Here is a 20,573-nt window from a genome sequence, read left to right on the forward strand (position 1 = left end):
TATTGATCTCTCCACCACAGACACAGAGTCTTCCAAAGGGCACACATGCAAGAAAGGTTTGGGGTCAATGTGCCCATGAGCCCATGGGTTCTTTATTGACAGTAAATTTCTCTAATATAATTGAAGAAACCAAGCAGAGTCAGGTAAACAGTAAATATATCTAGTATACATCAACAGAGGAAAAGAAATAAGAAGCCAAGATTTGATTGTCATCCTTATGTCTATTTCTTGGCTACACATTTTCAAGGAAATCGCTATTCCACTCCTATTTTATCACAAATAAATTGAATGCATTTCCTGTTTGACAGAACAGGAAAGACTCTTATACTTGGAATGGAAAAGGAACTCTTTTCTTCGGCAATGTCACACAAAATCACACTGACATCAGAAAACTAACTAAACATCAAGACAAAAATATCTGCAAATACATGTGAGATCAACACCATTCTTCCAATAAGATGTGCAAGCTACTTCAATCTGGCAAAAAAGGAGCAAGGTTTCAAGAAGTCATAAAGAAATCATAAGCACAATTCCAAGTAATCCAAATAGAAGAGACATTAATATGCTATGTGTGGAATGTTATCCCCTCCCCTGACCCTTCCTTGCTTAGAAAACTATCTTTCTCTACAAACGTACAGAGAATGGGCCTCATTTGCCATGGGTTGGGAAATAACTAGTGAAGTGGTGGGAGAACAGTGCCTGTCTCTTTTGCATATCACATCTTGCTCCTCAGGGGATTTACCTCGCCATTTATGAAAATCACAGTCAGGATATATATCAGGAGATCAACTTTTTGAAATATCTGGTCATCATTATCCAGCAGGATAATGACTACAACATTTCTTCTCTCAAAGCCTGCTCATATAGATGTGGATAAAACCTGGGATCCACGCTATTAAGTCTGGCCACATGCTCTAAAACTTTCATCCTGGTGGTTTCAGCATGGGCTCTTAGACCCCACACATATATATAGCAAATGGAATCACTGTTATAAACCTGCCAATACCCCAAGTACTGTTCCCGTACCAAATCCTCAGTGACGAATTCCCAGGGCTGTATATTAACATTGTGCCCCCTCTGAGCTAAAATCATCCATCTTTTCACATTGTTCCTTAACTCTTCCTCACTGACTCTGTCGCCATTAATGAAAATCACAGTCAGGATATATATCAGGAGATCAACTTTTTGAAATATCTGGTCTTCATTATCCAGTAGGCCACTGTAAGTGAGGCCCAAGTCGGGGACAAGGACATATGTGTGGTCAGTGGGATCCATTTCCATCATATTAATGCCAAAACCCAGACACATGGACTCACAGAGTACCCTGAAAATGTAAGGAAAGTGCTCACAGTAATCATGGTGCACCATGCACAGCATTTCTCCCATGGTGACCTGCTCCTTCTTTTGATACTTGCGGAGCAGGAAGGACACCAAGTTACATAACTTGTCATTTAGGAGCACACTGAGCAGGGTATGAGGGAAGAACATGTCGTGCGAGGGGCCTGAACCCTCGGCTTTTTGTCTGCCAGAGCTCTCACTGAACTGATTCCTCTGAGTGCATGCCACGGTAGTGGGAGGAGAGAAGATGCCTTCATGATTCTGAGCAGAACCTAGTTTCCAAAGGCCTAGCTCTGGTCTTGGTGTGGGACCGATTATAGTATCGGAGAAAGACCACACAGAGGAACCAGCGGCTGCTGTTCCCTCCTCCCCATTCTCGGGAACTGGCACAGGCATGAGGACTGTTCTTCTTTGATCGAGTTGGCTTCCCCCGAACTCTCTGTCGTGGCTCCCCTGACCGTTAGGCATCATGATGTTCTGTGGGGACAGCAAAGGCTTGCTGTTGAAGACTCAGACGCCTGGAGGAGAGAGGGAAGTTATTAGTGTTCTCAGCTCAGCACATCACACTTCTTACCTCCCACAAAGGCCCATTGTAGGTCTTCTCTTTGGGGAGCGTTCTATGCCTGTGCAGACTCCTGTCCTCCTGAGGCCCTGTCCCCTTGATCCGGGGAAATGAAGTGAGGCTGCTGCTCAAGCTGTAGTTGAAGTGAAGAGTAGAAGGCTCTAGGGTAGGCAGTATGGCATATGGAGCCTGGGCACTATGAGGTGCCCTTACTGTGGGGCAGTAGTAACCACAGGTGCACTAGAGCATGTACCTAACCTGACTTCTGGGTCTCCTCTGCTGTGTGACCTGGGGACACTGCCTCACAGAAGACTTGCGCTGCCTGCTTCCTGGAGCTCTTGTAAGAGGCACAGTGGCCCCTCAGGCTGCAGATCATAAGCACAGTCCTTCTCACCCAGACCTCACAGGAGGGGTGGACTGGACTCTGTTTGGGGTAAATGGTCCCCTTTCGGCTCACTCAGGGCTCTCATCTGTCCTTGGGCCAGTCCTGGAGCCAAGTCCTCCACGGGTGGAGGCAAACTCTCAGAATAAGTATCTCCCTCTCTGGAAGGATCACAAGTATCTGGAGGGGTCACACATCTTCCCATTGCTGCCTGGGAACCACAGCTGGAGGTACAAAAATTCAGTAGGATTTATGCCCCGGGAAAGGGAAACTTTTCCATCTTGATAAATGTTTAGGTCTAGGACTCTACCTGCAATGACTTGGAGCCCCCTTCTAAAAACCACAGCACTGTCACTGTGAGACAATCAAAGAGGAATTGGGGAAAAGCCACTCCACCTACGTTCCCTGGGTCTGAGTACCGGTGACAAAAGGGACACTTTGAGGCTAGGATACTGTGTGTTCAGGTGAGTGGATCCTCTCTGCCTCCCTGAGATGCTTGACGGACCCCAGGATCCTACTTCTGTCGTCCCGCCTCCAGCCCCCTTTACCAAGGCCTTCACACGCTGAGATCAATGATGCAGAACTAAGAGCAGCCTCAGCCTGCCAGCACTGCCCAGGCTTCCTGGGATGATGGCAAGCACAGGTCTGATGTCAAGGTCACAGACCTGCCTGTGTTCAGGTCAGGAGGACCGTACGTCATCCCTTAGGGTCTTCATCCTGACTCTTGACAGACCCTAGGACATCTGTGTGTCTCCTTATCGGATGGACTTCTCTGTGCCATCCTGAAGACACATTCTCAGATCAAGTCCCTCACCTCTATGAGATCTCCAGGTTTCTCAAAAGAAGTGATCAGGCACCCACTGTGTTCCCCCTACATGGGAGCATCACTGCAAATGGCAAGACATGGTGCCCATCTCTCCTGTGATGCAGGTCCCCTGATATGGTATAAATCTAGATATCTCTGGAAATTCACATGGAGTACAAGCAGTTCCTTTGAAAGGTGATTGGATTATGGGGGCTTATGGTTGTTTTGGTATCATGCTGTGGGGCCTTTTAGGAAGTGGAGGGTCACCGTGGATGTGACAAGGCAGGTTATCTTCCTTCTTCATTACCCTCTTCACCCTCTGCTTCTAGGGGTCATGTGGTGAGCAGGGTTCCTCCCAACAAGCCCATCCACTCCACTGTTCTGCCTTGGAGATGGCTGACTATGCAATGAAAACTTTATAAATTGCGAGCCCAAGTCAACTTTTTTTCCATTAAATTGCAGGTATCAGGTATTGTGAATCAGCAATGAGAACATCGGTATGGAAGCCCCATGTACTTGTCAGTGCCTGCTCTGTCAGTGCCTGCTCTGTCTCATTGCATTCTACCCAAGATGAGCTGATCTCTCCCTTGGAGACCAAGACTTCATCCCTTACAGAATGCCCTCAGGGTAGAATTAAGCCTGCCAATTAGAGCATCCCAGTGATGAACTGGGTGACAGGAAGACTCTATGGGGTCTTTTGCCTCTGGGATGCAGACACCCCCAGTCCTCAGGAAAGGTCCATACCTTTAGTCTGTCAACTCGTGGGATTCCCCACTTAGTAACCATATGTAATGCCCTCTCCTGACTTGTGGTCACCACTTGGACTAATGTCCTCACCACTGTGAGACCTCCCAAGCAAAATAACCCAGTATAATTGTGACCATTTATATACATCGAACTTCACCAGGAACTCAAGGTTAACTACAATAGAAACCAGGCTGTGTGGGGTCCCTTTGTGTTCCCTTCAAGTTCTCCAACTTTGCTGGAAAATAGCAAAGTGGATAACAATAGCATTTCAAAGAATTTTTGGGGGGGGTCCAGGAATTGAACCCAGGACCTTGCACTTGCCAGGTAGGTGTTGCACCACTGAGCTATCTCTCCTGCTCATGCAGTAGCATTTCAGCTTCTCCAAGATTCACAATCTAGAATCTGCAAAATTAGAACTGAGGAAAAGAAACACAGAAATAAAAAGAAGTAGATCCTGAGGACTCCTGAAGGATCTGACATGTAATTTGAAAACAACAGCAAGTTCTGTAAGTATTAGTCACAACAATCAGACAAGGGAAGAAATGATAGGAATATGGATAAGAAAGGAAGAAGTTAAGTTACCATTATTTACTAGTGACATGATATCCTACACAGAAGACCCCAAAAGTCCACCAAGAGTCCTAGAATTAACCATCTTTGGCAGCACAGCAGAATACAAAGTCAACACTCAAAAATCAATAGCATTCTTGCACACGAATAACAAATACACAGTGAGAAATTAGGGAAACCACAGCTTTCAAAATAGCATCAAGAAAAATGAAATATGTAGGAATCAATCTAACAAAGTAAGTGAAAGAACTATACATTGAAAATTATAATACTCTGAAAAGGAAGATTGAAAAAGATATCAGAAATAGAAAGATCTCCCCTGATCTAGGAAAGGCAGAATCAATAAAGTGAAAATGATCATACTTACAAAACTGTTATACAGATTTAATGCAGTCCCAAACAAAATACCAATAGGACACCTCACAGAATTAGAGAAAGCAATCCTAAAATTCCTATGGAACAAGAAGAGACATATAGCAAATGCAATTCTGACCAGTAAGAGCAAAGCAGGGGGCATCTTAAACCCCAATTTGAAGTTATACTACAAAGGTACTGTGCTAAAAACAGCATGATACTGGAAAATAAGCTGAACAGATACTCAATGCAATGGGATAGAAGGTGCAGAAATAACTATAAACACACTCAGCTACCTTATCTTTGATAGAGGGATCAAAGTCCTTCACTGGAAGAGCCTGTTTAATAAATGGTACTGGGAAAACTGACTTTCCACATGCCAAAAATTGAACCTAGACCCATCTCTCACCATGAACTATATTAAAATGGGTCAAAGATCTAAACATAAAAATGAAACACTTAATCTGCTGCAAGATAGAATAGGAAAAACTCTGGAAGATATAGGTGTAGATAAATACTATATGAACAAAAACCTGATTCTACAGTAGCTATCACAAAGAATCAACAACTGGGATCACATCAAATTAAAAAGCTGTGAATAATGAAAGAAATCACCAATAGAGTGAAGATAAAATCCATGGAATGGGAAAAATTTACCCTTTACTCCTCAGACAAAGGAATAACACCTAGAAGATATAAAGTACTCAACAAAATCAGACCCCCAAATTTAAAGACCCAATCCAAAAACAGTCATCTGAAATGAATAGACATTTCTTAGATGAAGAAATACAAACAGCAGGTAAATACTTTTAAAAATGCGCAATACCACTCGTCATTAAAATGAAAATTAAGCAACACTGAAATTCCATCTCATGCAGAAAGAATGGCTATCCTCAAGAAAGCAACTAACAACAAATGCTAGCAAGGCTGTAGGGAAAAAGGAACCCTGCTTTATTGCTGTTGACAATGTAAACTGGTAAAACCACCATGGAAATTTGTATGGAGATTCCTCAAGAAACTACTAGAGGTTCCAATTGACCCAAGCATTCCCCTTCTAGGTATCACCCTGAAAGACTTAAAAGCAACATACCACAGTGGTATATGTATACCCATGTTTATAGCAGCAAAATTTATAATACCTAAAACTTGGAAATACTCTCTATGCCCATCAACAGATGAATGAATAAAGAAAATACAGTGTTACATACAAAGGAGTGCTACCCTGCCATAAAAGTGGAAAAATTTGAATCATGTGTAGGAAAATGGATGCACCTTGTGACCATCATCTTAGGTGAAAGAAATTGGACACAGAAGTTTAAATGTTACATTCCCTTGTGTGACAAAGCCAAAGGGCAAATAAGGAGCATACTGGGGCTAAATATTGGGAATTAGGAAGAACGTATTCCAATGAGAAGGGGAATAAGAAGGAGTGAGGAGGAAGGGAAGGAAGAGAATAGAAAAACAAAGAATGACAGGAGAAAAGTGGAAACAAAATTTTATAATTGGGGAAGGAAAGAAGGGTTGAAGGGAGGGGAAAGAAACGGGGGAAAGGATTAAGATATACTAACTACATACAGGTAAACATTCCCTATGATGAATGTTATCTAAATGCATGACAAATATGTACTAATAAAAAATAAAGTTAAAAAAAAGGAAACAGCAGAGACCATTTCCAAGATTTACCTACTACAATCGGTGCTGTTATGAACATCTTATATGCTGATCAACAGATGAATGGGTAGAGAAAAGGTGGTGTTTATACACGCTGGATTGCTACTTTTCCACAAAGAAGGGTAAATTTGAGACATTTTTAGGCAAATGGATGCACCACAAGACCATAATCTTAAGGGAAATTAATCAGACACACATGTTTAAATATGGCATTGTTTCTCTTATGGAAGGAACCCAAAGGACAAACAAGGAGCAAAATTGTGGCTAAATATATGGGATTAGGAAGAACTTTTCAAATAGGAAGGGGAACAAGAAGTGGTAGAAATGGTGAGGGAAGGAAGTGAAAATGGATTTAAAGGAAAAATAAGAATTGAAAAACATGGATATAAAGTTTTTGTAAGTGGGAGGAGAAAGGTACAGAAAGAATTAAGATGCATTATGTACATGTACAATCACTCATAATGGATATGACCATTATGTCATGCAAACATATAATAATAATCGGTAGAGCCCTTGAAGAGACAGACAACATTGTGCAGAAGGGAACAAATCAGTCTGAACATTCTCCATGGTTCCTGGCTCTTCAGAAAAGGACTGGATATATAGAAACAATATGAAACCTAGGGACTGCGGGAGATCTCAGGGAGAAAAAGTGGTGGCTTAATGGACCAGTGTTCGCTGTGATCTGCAGAAACAATGTGGAGATCTGCTCCCACAAAGTCCTTACACAGGAAACAGCCGGGGATTGACCCCTATGCTGGTGCCAGCCACATCCTGGGAGACTGAATATGGTTTGGGCTCCATTCCAGGAAAATGTTGAATATTTGAACTTGGGACTCAGAAAAGCCACAGGACAGCTTCACTTCAGGTTGTCCAGTACCCTCCCACAGTGACTAGGTGAGAGACAGGCTCATCAAATCGCTGCGGACAGGAAGCAGACAAGAAATAGAACCTCTGAGGGTTGGACCTGCTCTTATAGCTAGAGCCCAGGCCTAGGATCATTTCCTCTGGATTTCAAAATCTAGGCATTGATTATTCCAGCCTTTGAAGAGATTAAACAGTGTAAATTATGAATAAATTGAATAGTTGGTTCATGGAAAGAACAAACAAAGTTGTCAAACCCATACTAATTCTTATTGAAACAAGGAAAAAGTAGACCCAAATTGAAGCAATTAGAGGGTTCTGGGGATTTAGCTCAGCGGCACAGAGCCTGCCTGGCAAGCACGAGGTCATGAGTTCGATTCCTGGTACCAGAAAAAAAAAACTAGAAATGGTAAAGGCAAAATCACACTGGAGTCTGCTAAAATCATGAAGATCACTCATAACTAAGTTAAGAACCTAATAAAATGGAGAATTCATAAAAATACATATAAATTCCTAGATGTATATGAACACCCAAAGCCAAAACAAGACATAAAAATTCATGAACAATCTGATATCAGTCAATGAATTTGGATAATTTATTAAAAATATCAATAAATCTATGCAAGAGAGAGGAGGGAGGACATGGGAAAAGGATAAAATGAATGCACATGTGTCATGTACTTGTACCAGCGCCTCACAGTGAATGCAGTTAGGTATTACAAACATGCACCAATAAAAACAACATCCACTCCTTTACCCAAGTTACTCACCTTGGTTCCTGGCAAATCCTGCTCCCTTTGCGGACAGGACGTGTCTCCTCTTCTGTCCTGGTGAAGATCCTCACAGCAAGGCTCACCTCCCTGAGACTAGGGAGACAAAAATGCATCACATCTGGACACCTCTATATGGAGTTTCCCCAGACTGACAGAAGAGTAGCCTCCAGAGGCCCTCCCTCATTTGGTGCAGGCCCGATTATTCACGTACCCTTGCTACTGGCTTATGGCTGCGTGTGGCAAATCAAGTCCACCACCTCCCTAGGACAGCAGAGGTGGAAATACAGGGCAGAGCGACTCTTCTCCACAGTCCTGCCTGAGGCCACCCCAGCCTGCCAGCAGGGCCAGGTTTCCCAAGTCTTGGATCTGCTGACCTGAGGCCACACAGCTCAAAACAATGCCCCCTCCTGCCTGACACCAAGAGCCAGGGGCAAAGGTGCACTGCATTCCCCAGGTGCTGAAATCTGGGTGAGGTAACCCTCTGGTCTAGAATGCAATGTCCCCTCAAATTCACTGCATGTCTTCCCCTTGAGCCCTGGATCAGCCCCACCCTTCCCTGAGTCCTTCTCCCTCAGATTCCAGTTGGGAATGCAGGACAGCGCTCAGATTAAAGGAATGGACAGGCTGGGTCCCATCTGTCATGTGTCCTAGGCCCAGCAGTCTTGCATTTCTCATCTTGACTGGGGAAGGACCTGTGTCTCCCTTTTGCCTGAGGGACCTGCTCCTTCTACAAAGACCCTAATGTCCCTCAGACCCCACTGAAGAAGTCAGGAATCCCCTGCCCAGTAATCCTGTATGTGGCTATTCTGGAGACAGAGCAGGGAGGAGGCCTCTGTGGGTTCCTCTCTGTTCCAGAGTGTAAGGGACCCTCCTGTGTGACCAAGAGTGTTACCATTCTCAGGGCCTCACCCGTGGAAGTTGGGAGACCACACATTCAAGCACCATGTCCAGGTCTTGCAAGTGAAAACTGGGGCAAAGAAGCCCCCCGTAGGGCTCCTCTAGTGGGGAGGGGTGGTCCCCTCAGCCCTCCCTCTGGGTCCTGACCCTGGCTCGTAGCCATCTGTACATACTCTTGTTTACTGAGTGTGTCTTGTCACATGAAGGACAAAGAACGGAGAGGAACCATTCTTACAAGCCTGCCCCTGTGGGGTCCTGCCGAGATGGGTCTGGATGGTGCAGAGACAGTCTTGCTGGCCTGGGGTTTCGTTACCTCCTTCAGGAACTCACCTGGAATGGGAACAGGTTCTCTCTGCTCCCCTCACCTGAAAGACAGATCTCAGAACGAGGCCGTCCTCTCTCTGATACCAGAAGAAGACACTGGTGGTTATTGCACACAGACATTCACAGAGCTGATGGGAAGTTCTAAAAGGAATTGTTTCTGGGGCCCTCTGTTCTCCCTCAGACCTCACCTTGTCTCTCCCAAAGCCAGCATCCCATGTCCTATGTGGACCCCACTAAGGGCTTGGGATATAGCTCAGTGGCGCAGCACCTGCCTGGCAGGTGTGAGGTCATGAGTTCGATTCCCCGTACTAAGAAAAAAAAAAAAAGGAGAGGGAGAACCCACTGACCTCCTTTGGACAAAGTGTCTGTCACTCAAGGATTTCTAAGGCAGACATGTCCGAGGTGGAGTTCCCTGGCAAGTCTGTTCCAGGTACAGGGTTGACAACACAGGCAGGTATATATTATTTGAGGATGCACTACTTGTTTCAGGGCTTCCATATTTACACTGCAGCCCTGACCTAGCTGAGCCCACGCATTCTTTGCTGCTCCCACCTTAAGCAGGGAACTCAGAAGCAGGCTCTGAATTCCAGGGTTACACTGAGGTAAAAAGAAGTCCTGAGAATTCTCCACGGCACAGTTCAGGGCTATCAACACAAGTAGATATGGGTTATTTTCAGACTCTCAACTTGGAATGGGGTCTCCCCTATTACTCTCAGGCCCTGAACTTAACCTAAGCCTTCTGAAGTTCTATCTTTCTAGCATACTTGAGGGGAAGATCTCACAAAAAGTCTCTGATGTCCAGGTTCAAGTTGGACAATTGGGTAAGGGGCTCATACCTAAAAATCTGTACCTGTGTCATGCAGGGCCACCAGCAGAGGTAGATCTGGATTAACTGGGGAAATTCTACATGAGAAGCTTTAACTGTGTCCTCCTAGCCTTTCTGACCTGTGCAGTCCTCTTTGCTGCCTAGATCTGAAGCACAATCCTTATTACTAGGCTCTAATTCTCCTCACCTGGTGTCCTAAAGTAAAATGTGTGCTCTGCTGAGAATTCTCACCTGGTGCTGAATTAATAACAGAGGCAAGTCTGGGTTATTATGGGAACCTTTTTCTCAGGTGGGACTTCCTCACTCTACACTTAGCCCTACCTTAACCTACCTGACCACTGGTCTTTTGCTGCTTCTCTCTGAAGCTCAGTGCTCAGAAAAAGACTCTGACTCTTCATACTCAGTGGGGAGAAGGGGGCCCTTTCCTGAGAATTTTGTACTAGATGGTGCAGAGTTGGCAAATGAGGCTTTTCTGGAATATTCTGAGATCTTCCCACTGGAGTGGGGATTCCTCAGAACTCCCCACAGCCCTTCAGTTGGGTATAATTGATCTCACGTTCTCTCTTTTCTTCTCACCTGAAGCTCAGTCCTCAGAACAAGGCTTTGATATTCTCTAAGGTCCTAGAAAGGAAAAATGAGACACTCTCTTGAGAATTCTGTACCACATGTGCAGCATGAAATAGGCAACAGACACATTTCTAGAAGGTTCTGGGACCCTTTCTCTGGGATCAGGCTTCCTCAGTCCTCCTTCAGACCTCACCTTGACCTAAATGAGTCCAGGTCTTCATGTGATGAAATATCACATTGATTCCCTCCAATAATGTGTATCATTCATACATGTTAATCAAAAGTAAAGCAATGTAGTTTAAGAAAAATAAGGAAATACTCTGAGTATCCAACCTACTAACCCAAACTACAGATTTCAAGTGTGACAGATGACACAGTCACATAAATTAATTCCTCAAAGTATCTGTCTTACTGTTTCAATTTCTCTCTTGAGAGACAAATTTTTATGTTTCACTTCTAAAATGTCCCCCATCCATTTTCTATACAGAAGTGCAGACTGGTGAGAAGTGGTGGGTCACTGGCACAAACACTGGAAGCGTATAGTCTGTCCTGCTCGCTTCACTTCTTGGCTGAAAAGCTGTGAGTCAGAATAAACCTCTCCTCCTTTCATTTGTGGTTGTCAGTTAGTTTGTCCCGGTAATGAGAAAACTCATTAAAAATCTATTATCTTTAATATTATTATTAATTTTGATATATACATATATAGATATAGCTCTAGCCTTAATTTTTGCATATGGATATCCCACGGTTTCAGAACTAGTTGTTTTAAAGACTGTCCTTTTTCTCCTATAATCTTCATTTACATCTTTACTATAATTAGTTGTTTGCATAGGAAGATGCAGGGCTGGGGATTTAACTCAGCAGCAAAGTGCCTGCCTGGCAAGCACAAGGTCGTGAGTTCGATTCCTGGTACCAGAAGTAAAACAAAACCAAACATAGGAAAATGCATGTGGATCCATTCCTGGGCTTCATTCTGTTACACTGATATATTTCTAGAGTTGTTTCACTGTTTTGTGTTTTGGTAGTTTATAATTCCTGAAATGAAGTAGGATAACTCCTTCAACTGTGTTAAAGGTTTTCCGTGGCTGTTGTAGGTCTGAATTTTTTGTCAATATTAGAATTAGAATTTCTATTTGGCAACCATTGCATTTATCCACACATTTGGAAAGAACTGACAATTGTAATAGATTATTGTATTATCATCACCTGGGTACTGATGAAGGCTTATATATCTATTTATTTAGAACTTCATCATGTCTTCTTCCTGATGTAATGTATGTCTCCTTTTACAGGTCTTCTGAATCTTTTGTGAGATTCATCTCTTTTAATTCTAATGTTTTGAAAAAAATCATACTGTTCAATCTCAATTACAAATTGCTTGGGGCTGGGGATTTAGCTCAGCGGCAAAAGCGCCTGCCTGGCAAGCGCAAGGTCATGAGTTCGGTTCCCGGTACTGGAGAAAAACCAAAAAAAAAAAAAAAAAAAAAAAACAAATTGCTTATTTTTAGTATAAAATGCAAGTATAATGATTTTATATCCATTGACATATTTAAATTCAATTATTAGTCCTAGAACATTTTCTGCCTTAATTCAAATTTATGCATACAATTTTATTTTCTGTGAATAGTTTTAGGTCGCCTTTCCAATGTAGAGGCTGTGGTGGATTAACGAATGTCAATTTAAGTAGGAATGCCCAGCTGAACTAAGTCAACATGGTTCTGGGTATAGAAGACCCACTTGAGGACTGTTACCAATGGAATAAAAGGATAATTGCATCCTGTTGATTTTCTTGGAGAAGCTTGTCATAGCTGGTTTTCCTGAGAAGAACTAGGCTGTTCTGTCTTCCAAGGAGCTTAGGTCCTCAGTGTCACCAGGAATGATTACTGTTCTTTTCTGAAGAGCTTAGGTCTCTGCCTTGAGTATCATTTCCTGGCTCCAGTGCAGATCCCTCAGCCTTCTGGCACAGATCCTTCACCCTGCCAACACAGACTTTTAGCTTCCACCACTGGCCTTCGGGCCTTCCCATTGTAGATCCTTGATTTGGAATTGCATGAGACATTGCTGTGGGCTCTAGACCTCTGGCTAGACTCTTGGAGGACATTACCTTGGACTTTAGACCTTTGGCTGGTCTCATGGGGGATATTGCCTTGAGATCCAGGCCCTGGGCTAGATTATTCAGGTATCCAGTGCACAAACAGATCTTTGCACTCTTCTTTTTTGGGTAAATATTATAAAATGATCCTATAAATTATGTGTCCTGTATTAAATCCATTTCCTTCTAAACCCTGACTACAATAGAGACCTTTGAAAAAATCTTGCTGCATTGAACAGATGTTGGGCGATCTCACTGTAAACCATCCTAGTCTGCGAGTGCATCATTCTTCATTTTTCATTAGTACAACCACTATGGAAAATGGTGTGGAGAGGGCCGGGGATATAGCTCATTGGCATAACCGCTTGTCTGGCAAGCCTGAGATCATGAGTTCGATTCCCGGTACCAAAAAAAAAAAAAAAAAAAGAGGAAGAAAATGGTGTGGAGGTTCATCAAAATGTTTCCCTGTGTGCAAACATTCCATATGCTTCTTTTCTACATTGTTGAAACCCCCAGCCTGGGCACTACACCTGCTGACACAAGCAGGGCCCTCTGGTTGTAAACAAGACTAGGATTGCCATTAGGACACGTTTATTCACAGAAAATTTAAGAGAGTGAAACTAGTGGTTTCAAACATAAGTACACAGAACTACTGGATGCTAGGGGAACACTGGGAAGCGGGGGGTGAGACAAACACATACCTTAGTTGCCAACAAGAGAACTGACATCAGTGTGCACAGTTGAATTTGAAGGAGGAGAAAGCTGATCCACATCTCCACTTACACAGAGTTGAGACCATGTGGCCATGGATGAATTTCAAGTACCACCACACAAACTAGGTCATAGTTAAAGGGACAAAAGTGTACCAGTGAATGGGTTGTCTGTCTGAAAAGTATGGAGGAGACACCTTCTTCCTCTCATGTCATCCACAGTAGTGGAACTTGAGGAGATAAGAAAGGGTGGCAGGTCAGTGTGCAAAGCTTCTTTGGGTTCCTTAGAAAATTTGTCCTTTCTCCAACCAGAGCATCTTGGCCACCTCATGAGAAAACCTGTCCCCATGGATCTGTCCAGGTGGTGCTCTGTGATGCCTAAGCTCCTCCTTACTGACCCAACAAAGAATTGGGACTGGGGATTTAGCTCACCGGCAAAGCACCTGCCTGGCAAGCGCAAGGTCGTGAGTTCGGTTCCCGGTACTGGAGAAAAACCAAAAAAAAAAAAAAAGATTCAAAGCACAAGCAGTGGCCCCTCAGTGTTCGGGGGAAGGGTTTAGAAAGTGTGATCAGGATGCCTGGTGTAACCACTGGGAGATGCAAATACTACAAAGATGGATAGAACACCAGCACCTAGTAGGGATATTGTAGAAGTGGAAGCCCCCTTTACAGCTCAATTTCAAAACAATGTGAGTGGACCCACCTAAATTCTTTCTTCAATCCTCCCATTAAGACTCCTCCTCTGTTCTCAGACAAATTTGTCTGTAACTGTATGGTGAGGATTCACATTGGGTTTCTTTACTCAGAGGCAACTAGTACAAGTTCGCCAAGTAGCAATAACGGATTCTTCTAAGGGCTATTAGATCGTTACAGTAATTCTCATTTAAGTACAACAAGCAAGGACTGCTGCTACCATCTGTTTCTCAAGACTCTTCCTTGCAAAGAAATATGAATAAAGAACGAGGAAAAGCAAGAGTAAAATCTGTCTTCTTCAACACAGAGTTTAAAGACTGGGTAAGTGTGGAGGACTGAAGACTAATTTCTTCCTTAACAGTGTCTCACTAGTCAACAGTGAAAAGGGACTGTGATTTTGCATGGGCTTGCAGGGCATGGGAGTGGAGCAGCAACCTTAAGGTGTATGTTGGCAGAACTTAGATGGGTTGAGGTACGTGGGTGAGTGTGGCCCATCAGTGAAGGCATAGAAATTAATCACTTGTTCGTGATCTTTCTCATAGTGATGATTCCTGCATCCTTCCATATGCTGAAAGAAAATCAAGGCCCTCAAAGGACTAAAGGTAATACACTCCTAAAAGGCAAAATGCCACCAGGGACTAAAATGATACCAGGTAGCTACATACCCAACACTGATTAGCTAATTTTTTAAGTAAAATCTTTTGGCTACCAAGGAGAGGACAGTGGCAATTATTTGCCCCTAGTGCATTGGGGGACATAGTCTAACATATAATATTTACTTTAGAGAAATCTCATATTAGTGATACCAGCTTCTACAACGTGACAGTAGAATGACAAAAGAAAGTAAATATAAAACAAGCAGAATGCCAAAGGAAGAAAATGCTAATGATAATAGCAGAAAACTTTAAAGTGTAATACAAAATGTTGTTATGACATATCAGTGACAAAAGGAAGCTCTTTCTTTATAATTCTCAATAAGATGTATAAACCTGTCACCAGATTGACAAGGTAAAGAGAGAAGATGCAAATGCCAATATATGAAGCAAACAGCAAGCTCTCATTACAGATGCTGTACACATTAAAGAAGCTATTACAGACTAACAGGGACAACTTTAGGCCCATAACGTTGAGGGTGTTAATAAAAGGACTAAATCCCTGGAAGATACAAACTCACACAATCATTTAGGAAGAAATAAATAATACGTATGTCTTACTTTTATTAAAGAAATGATATTCATAATTTAAAAACATTCCATAATAGGAACTTCCATGTATAAGTAGCCCCATTGGTGAAGTCTTTCAAATATTTTAGGGAGAAACCATACTCATTCTATCCCATAAGCTGTTTAACAATAGAAGGGGTGGAAATACTTCTAAATTCATTTTATGAGTTCAGCATTAATTTGATTAACAAGACTGACTGGATAAAGTCAGTACAATATGCTACAAACCACTATCATCAGTGAATATACATTGCAGAGCATTCGGCCATATATTATCAAATTCAATCCACCAAGACTGAAAATGATAATTCATTGTGATCAAGTGGATTTATCCCAAAACAGCAAGACTGGTTCAACATTAAAAAATCAGTTAGCATGTGGTAGTAAAGCAGAAAACCACACAACCATATCACTTGGTGTAGGAGAAGCATTGGATGAAAGCCAATACCCACTACGATTTTTAAAACTCTCTGCACACCACCAATAAAAGGTGACTCTCACAATCTAATGAAGACTATTCTTGAAAATTCTAACACTAATATCATACTTAAAAGTGAAAAATGAAATACTTTTCTTATAGGTTGAGAACAAAACGAGGATATTTGTTTTCAATACTTGTATTAAACATACATTGGCAAGAAAGAAATAAAACCATCTTTATTAGCAGACAATCACTAAGTAAAAACAACCCAGTGAAATCTACAATAGCTCTTTATATTTCAGTACAAAAGTTACAGTCATAGTATATAAGTTCAATACTGAACTCAGAAATTATTTATATTTCTATACCTTAGGCAACTAACCTTTGAAAAATGACATTTTTTCACCTTTATTGAGGTATGATTTTTGTTCAAAAACTGCAAATGTTTAATTAATTAATTTATTTTTGTTCACAAGTACCCTTTATTCTGGCAGATTAGGGCTGGGCAGCTTAGCAGAGTACACAAGCTTTTCTTATCATCAGATAAAAACTTCTAACTCTTCTCCTTTAAGAGTGCAGTGTTTATTTACATATTCTCTATTTATTTTAAAAGCAATAGAAATGATACAGAATTTGAAAATAAGATGATGCGAAGGAGAGAAACCATACTCATTCTATCCCACACTCATCCTATATCCCAGATGTAGGCATGCAAAATTGATCAAATGATATAAGCAGTAACTGTTTATTTCAATGAACTAATAGAAATTAACAGCACAATAATCTTAGCTATCTTGTGTGTATATATATATATATATATATATATATATTTGTTGATCACACTCACATAAAGGGAAATAGTAGCTGGATGCATTAGTCAAGTGGCTAGAGGACCAAGGTTTGGAAGGAAGATAATCTGTCTATCTTGGGGCACTATGACATTTCAATGTAAGGGATGTCTAGGGTGAAATGTCTGGTAATGACTTGGGTAGCTAATTTCCTGCTCAGGGGGAAGAAGTCTGAACTAGTGGTCAAGATTTGGGAGTCCATCAGATTTTGTGGCACTGAGGTCCCCCAAAATGAGTGGCACCATGCAGTATCCTTTCAGGACAGACTGTGGTTCTGTTTCCTCGGGCCCTTTTCCATGTCTTTCTTTGACTTGGTTTTATCATCAAATCCTTTTTTTTTTTTTTTTTTTTTTGGTACCAGAAATCGAACTCAGGACCTTGCGCTTGCCAGGCAGGCACTTATACCACTGAGCTACATCCCGGGCCCTATCATCAAATTCTTTAAACTTCACCAAGTATCATGTTTCAGAGTCTGAAGGACACTTGCAGCAACATACTCTTTCCTAGATCTTGAGTCTCTGGCTCAATATCTACATTAGTTTTCTCTTGGCCAAAATCAGTTCATTTCTTAAGAAAGATGCTGGAGCACCTTCCTTGCCACCGCACCAGTGAGCACACTTTGCCCACCGATGTCAGCAAGGTGAAATTTGTATGATGCTTCCTGCCCAACTCTTAGTGACCTCATGCAGTGGCAGGGGTCCCTTCACCATGGGGTGGTAGCCCATGTATCACCAAGGCTGGCATGTCTGCCCCTCCAGACACCGGTCTGTGTCAGCGACAGTCATCCTGCCAAGAGGCAGCTTTAAGCCACTTAACCACGCACACCTTTGCTCACCACTGCTCTGACCACCCGGTTTTTAGCATTTGTAATCTCAGCTTTAATGTTCTGCAACCCATGTCTGCCTTTTCATCAGGCTCCCCAGAATCCTAAAATTTTCCTAACATGGAATTAAGATGTCCATTTTGTGGACATCCCTTGCTTTTATCCAGGTTTGGAAGTTGCCACTTCTAACAACCTCCATCATCAATTCTTGGACAGTTAAAAAAAAGTGATTATTTCCCCGCAGAGTGATGAAAACATTGTACTCTTCTGTTCATTAGGTGCCTTGGGTTTCCTACTGTGTACCACACTATCACATATCTGGGTGAAGGTCTGGAGTGCAAGGTCTTTGCAACAGTGCTGCACGGAAGCCCTGGAATGACCTGCACCTTTGAGGATAAGAGTCCTGCTTCCTTGGTTCCAGAGTCAGAACACAGGACACAAGGGGCTGGGGATTTAGCTCAGCGGCAAAAGCGCCTGCCTGGCATGCACAAAGTCGTGAGTTCGGTTCCCGGTACCGGAGAAAAACAAAAAAACAAAAAAACAAAAAAAAAAAAACAAAAAAACAAAAAAAAGAACACAGGACACAGTTCAGTATGAAACCACAGACAGAGTTGGTGCCATCTGTCATGGGCCCATCAACCTGCCTCATTTCGTCACTTGACACTGGACACTGCCTAGGACGCTTGCTATGGCAACACTGAATTCCTTCTCTGAGTCCTCTAAACTCCCTCAGACCAGACTGCAGGGATCAGAAATCTCCTGCCCTGTCACCACACATGGGGCTGCCCTATACTCACAGCAAGGGCAGGCTTCTTGAGGACCTCCCTATTCCAGGGACTGAGATACACTCCTCTGTGACCAAGGCCTCACCTTTCTCAGTCCCCACCCATGGAAGGTAGAGAAGTACACAACCAGCATCCATGCCTGGGGTTGGTACCCTTGGCTGGAGATGGTCCTGCAAAGGACTACTGCGTATGTGTGGAGTGTGTTCCCTCCTTCCTTCCTCCTGTACTGATCGTAGCCCCAGGCAGAACTAAGCATATCTGAGTGTGCCCTGTCACACAAAGGCTCTGACTTCCAGGTGTTGTGAGCGCCTGCTGGGGATGGTCTGTTTCCTGCACACCTGCCCCATGCCAAACTCAGTCAGGTCCCCTACACTATGGCTCAGACACCTAGAGACCTCTAAGCAGAAAAGGGTTGCAGGGGGCTGGGGATTTAGCTCAGCGGCAAAGCGCCTGCCTGGCAAGCGCAAGGTCATGAGTTCGGTTCCTGGTACCGGAGGAAAAAAAAAAAAAGAAAAGGGTTGCAGGAGGAGGGAGAGTTGCCTGACAAGTCAGTTCTGGGCTGCATAGATGAGAACAGCAAAAAGGCGGGAGAACACTCAGACCCTCGACCTGGAGAGGTTTCCACAGTGTTCATCATTTCACTTTACCTACAGAGCCCAGGCCCTCTCAGCTCCAAGAGGCACGGCACTCAGATTAAGGGTATGCCTACCAGAGTCCCTGAGAAGAAAGCCTGCTCAGTGGTTAATTCTGTGCTGAAATGGATAGGGGCAGCCACAGAGCCACTTGTCAGTTGTTGGGGAACCCTCTGTCTGGGGAGCAGCTTCTTCGTTCCCTCACAGTGTCTCTCCATGATTCCTAAAAGAGCCCACACCCTCTCTGCTCCCTACACTTGCGGGGTCAATCTCACAGCCTGACTCTCACACTCAGGGTTCTCTGGGGTGGACTTGGGGGTAGGGCATCCTCTGCCCTGTGTGGTGCAGGGCTGTGAAAAGAGGCAGAGCTGCATGATTACTTAGGGACCTCTACCTGCTGGGGGGCTTCCTCCTCCCACAGAGCCTGAAGTTGACACCTGAGCCCAGGTTGTCTTTTCTGCCACCTGAAGCAGAATCTCAGAACAAGGCTCTAACTGTCCAGGTTGGGCCCCTGGGGCAAAGGCAGCACTCACCTGAGAGTCATGCCCTAGGGAACAGAGGACAGCAGAGGGAGAGCTGAATTATTCTGGGATCCCATCAGGGTGGGCTTCCTCATTTCCCTGGGGCAGCCCCTCACCATGAGCTCACTGAGCCGAGGTCCTGCCTCATCTCCCCACAGAAGCACAGACCTGAGTACAAGGCGGTGACTCCCAGGACCCCTGTGCTGATGAGGGGGAGGGGCTCATCCTGCCAAATCTCCCCCAGGGTGGTGCAGTTCAGATAACAGGCAGATCTGAATCATCTGGGACTCCCCTACCTGGGCAGGGCTTTCCTTGGTCGCCACAACCCTTCACCTTGACCTCACTGGGCCTAGTCTTAGATCTTGCTCCCACTTGAAGCAGGAACCTCAGAACAGCACTCTGATTTCCTCTCAGCTCCCAGGGAGGTGAAACAGGGTGCTGTCCTGAGATTTATACGCATCAAGGTGCAGGGCAGGCAGCAGAGACTTTTCTAGAATGTGTTTGGACTCTGTCTGTAGCAGGGCTTCCTCAGTCCTCCCTTAACCTCACCTTGACTTTCATTTGATCCAAGTTCCTCTTCACTCTACCTTCCATCCTGAAAACTCTGGCTTAGAACATTTCTCTGGCTCTGCACTCTTTGTCCTTTGAGGACAAAGGAGTTCCCAAGTAAGAATTCTTTCTGGAAGTACAGGGCTGACAACACAGGTAAATCTGGACTTTTTGTGGGGCCCTATCCCTGAGGTGGGATAGGGCCCCTATCTGTCCCTACAGCCCCTCAGTGCGACCCCTAACTAAGCCCAGTCCTCTGTGCTCTCCTCACCCGAAACCAGAAACTCAGAAAAGAACTCAACCCTCTCTGACCCCACGCAGTCAGTAGGTGGAGGTGACAACCAGCAGCATGCCTGGGGTCTCCTAGGGCTGACTGGCAGGGCGGAATGGGATTCTTGGGGCCTCTCTATGGGTCATCACCTAAGTTCCTGCAGCGTCAGGATCTCCATGCTCTGTGTACCTGAGTCTTTCTCCTCACACCGAGGCTCTAACTCCCAAGATCCCCTAAATGGAAAAATAACTCACTTGAAAATCCTTCCTGAAGGGGCTGGGGATTTAGCTCAGCGGCAAAGCGCCTGCCTGGCAAGTGCAAGGTC

At 43.8% G+C, this 20,573-nt stretch overlaps 1 protein-coding gene across 1 annotated transcript; it reads right to left on the reverse strand.

Moving 5' to 3' along the window:
• Positions 1-831: 831 nt before the first annotated feature.
• LOC106146265 (melanoma-associated antigen 11-like) lies at positions 832-1,734 on the reverse strand. Its single transcript, XM_013505526.1, has one exon. The coding sequence runs from the start codon at positions 1,732-1,734 to the stop codon at positions 832-834; it is 903 nt and encodes a 300-aa protein (XP_013360980.1).
• Positions 1,735-20,573: the final 18,839 nt, after the last annotated feature.

The sequence above is a fragment of the Chinchilla lanigera genome, unplaced genomic scaffold, assembly GCF_000276665.1.
Source record: "Chinchilla lanigera isolate Chin_1 unplaced genomic scaffold, ChiLan1.0 scaffold00097, whole genome shotgun sequence".
NCBI lineage: Eukaryota > Metazoa > Chordata > Mammalia > Rodentia > Chinchillidae > Chinchilla > Chinchilla lanigera.

Bases quoted from the DNA above. Each gene is read 5' to 3' on its own strand.
- LOC106146265 (XM_013505526.1), bottom strand. From the start codon at position 1,734: ATGCCTGTGCCAGTTCCCGAGAATGGGGAGGAGGGAACAGCAGCCGCT.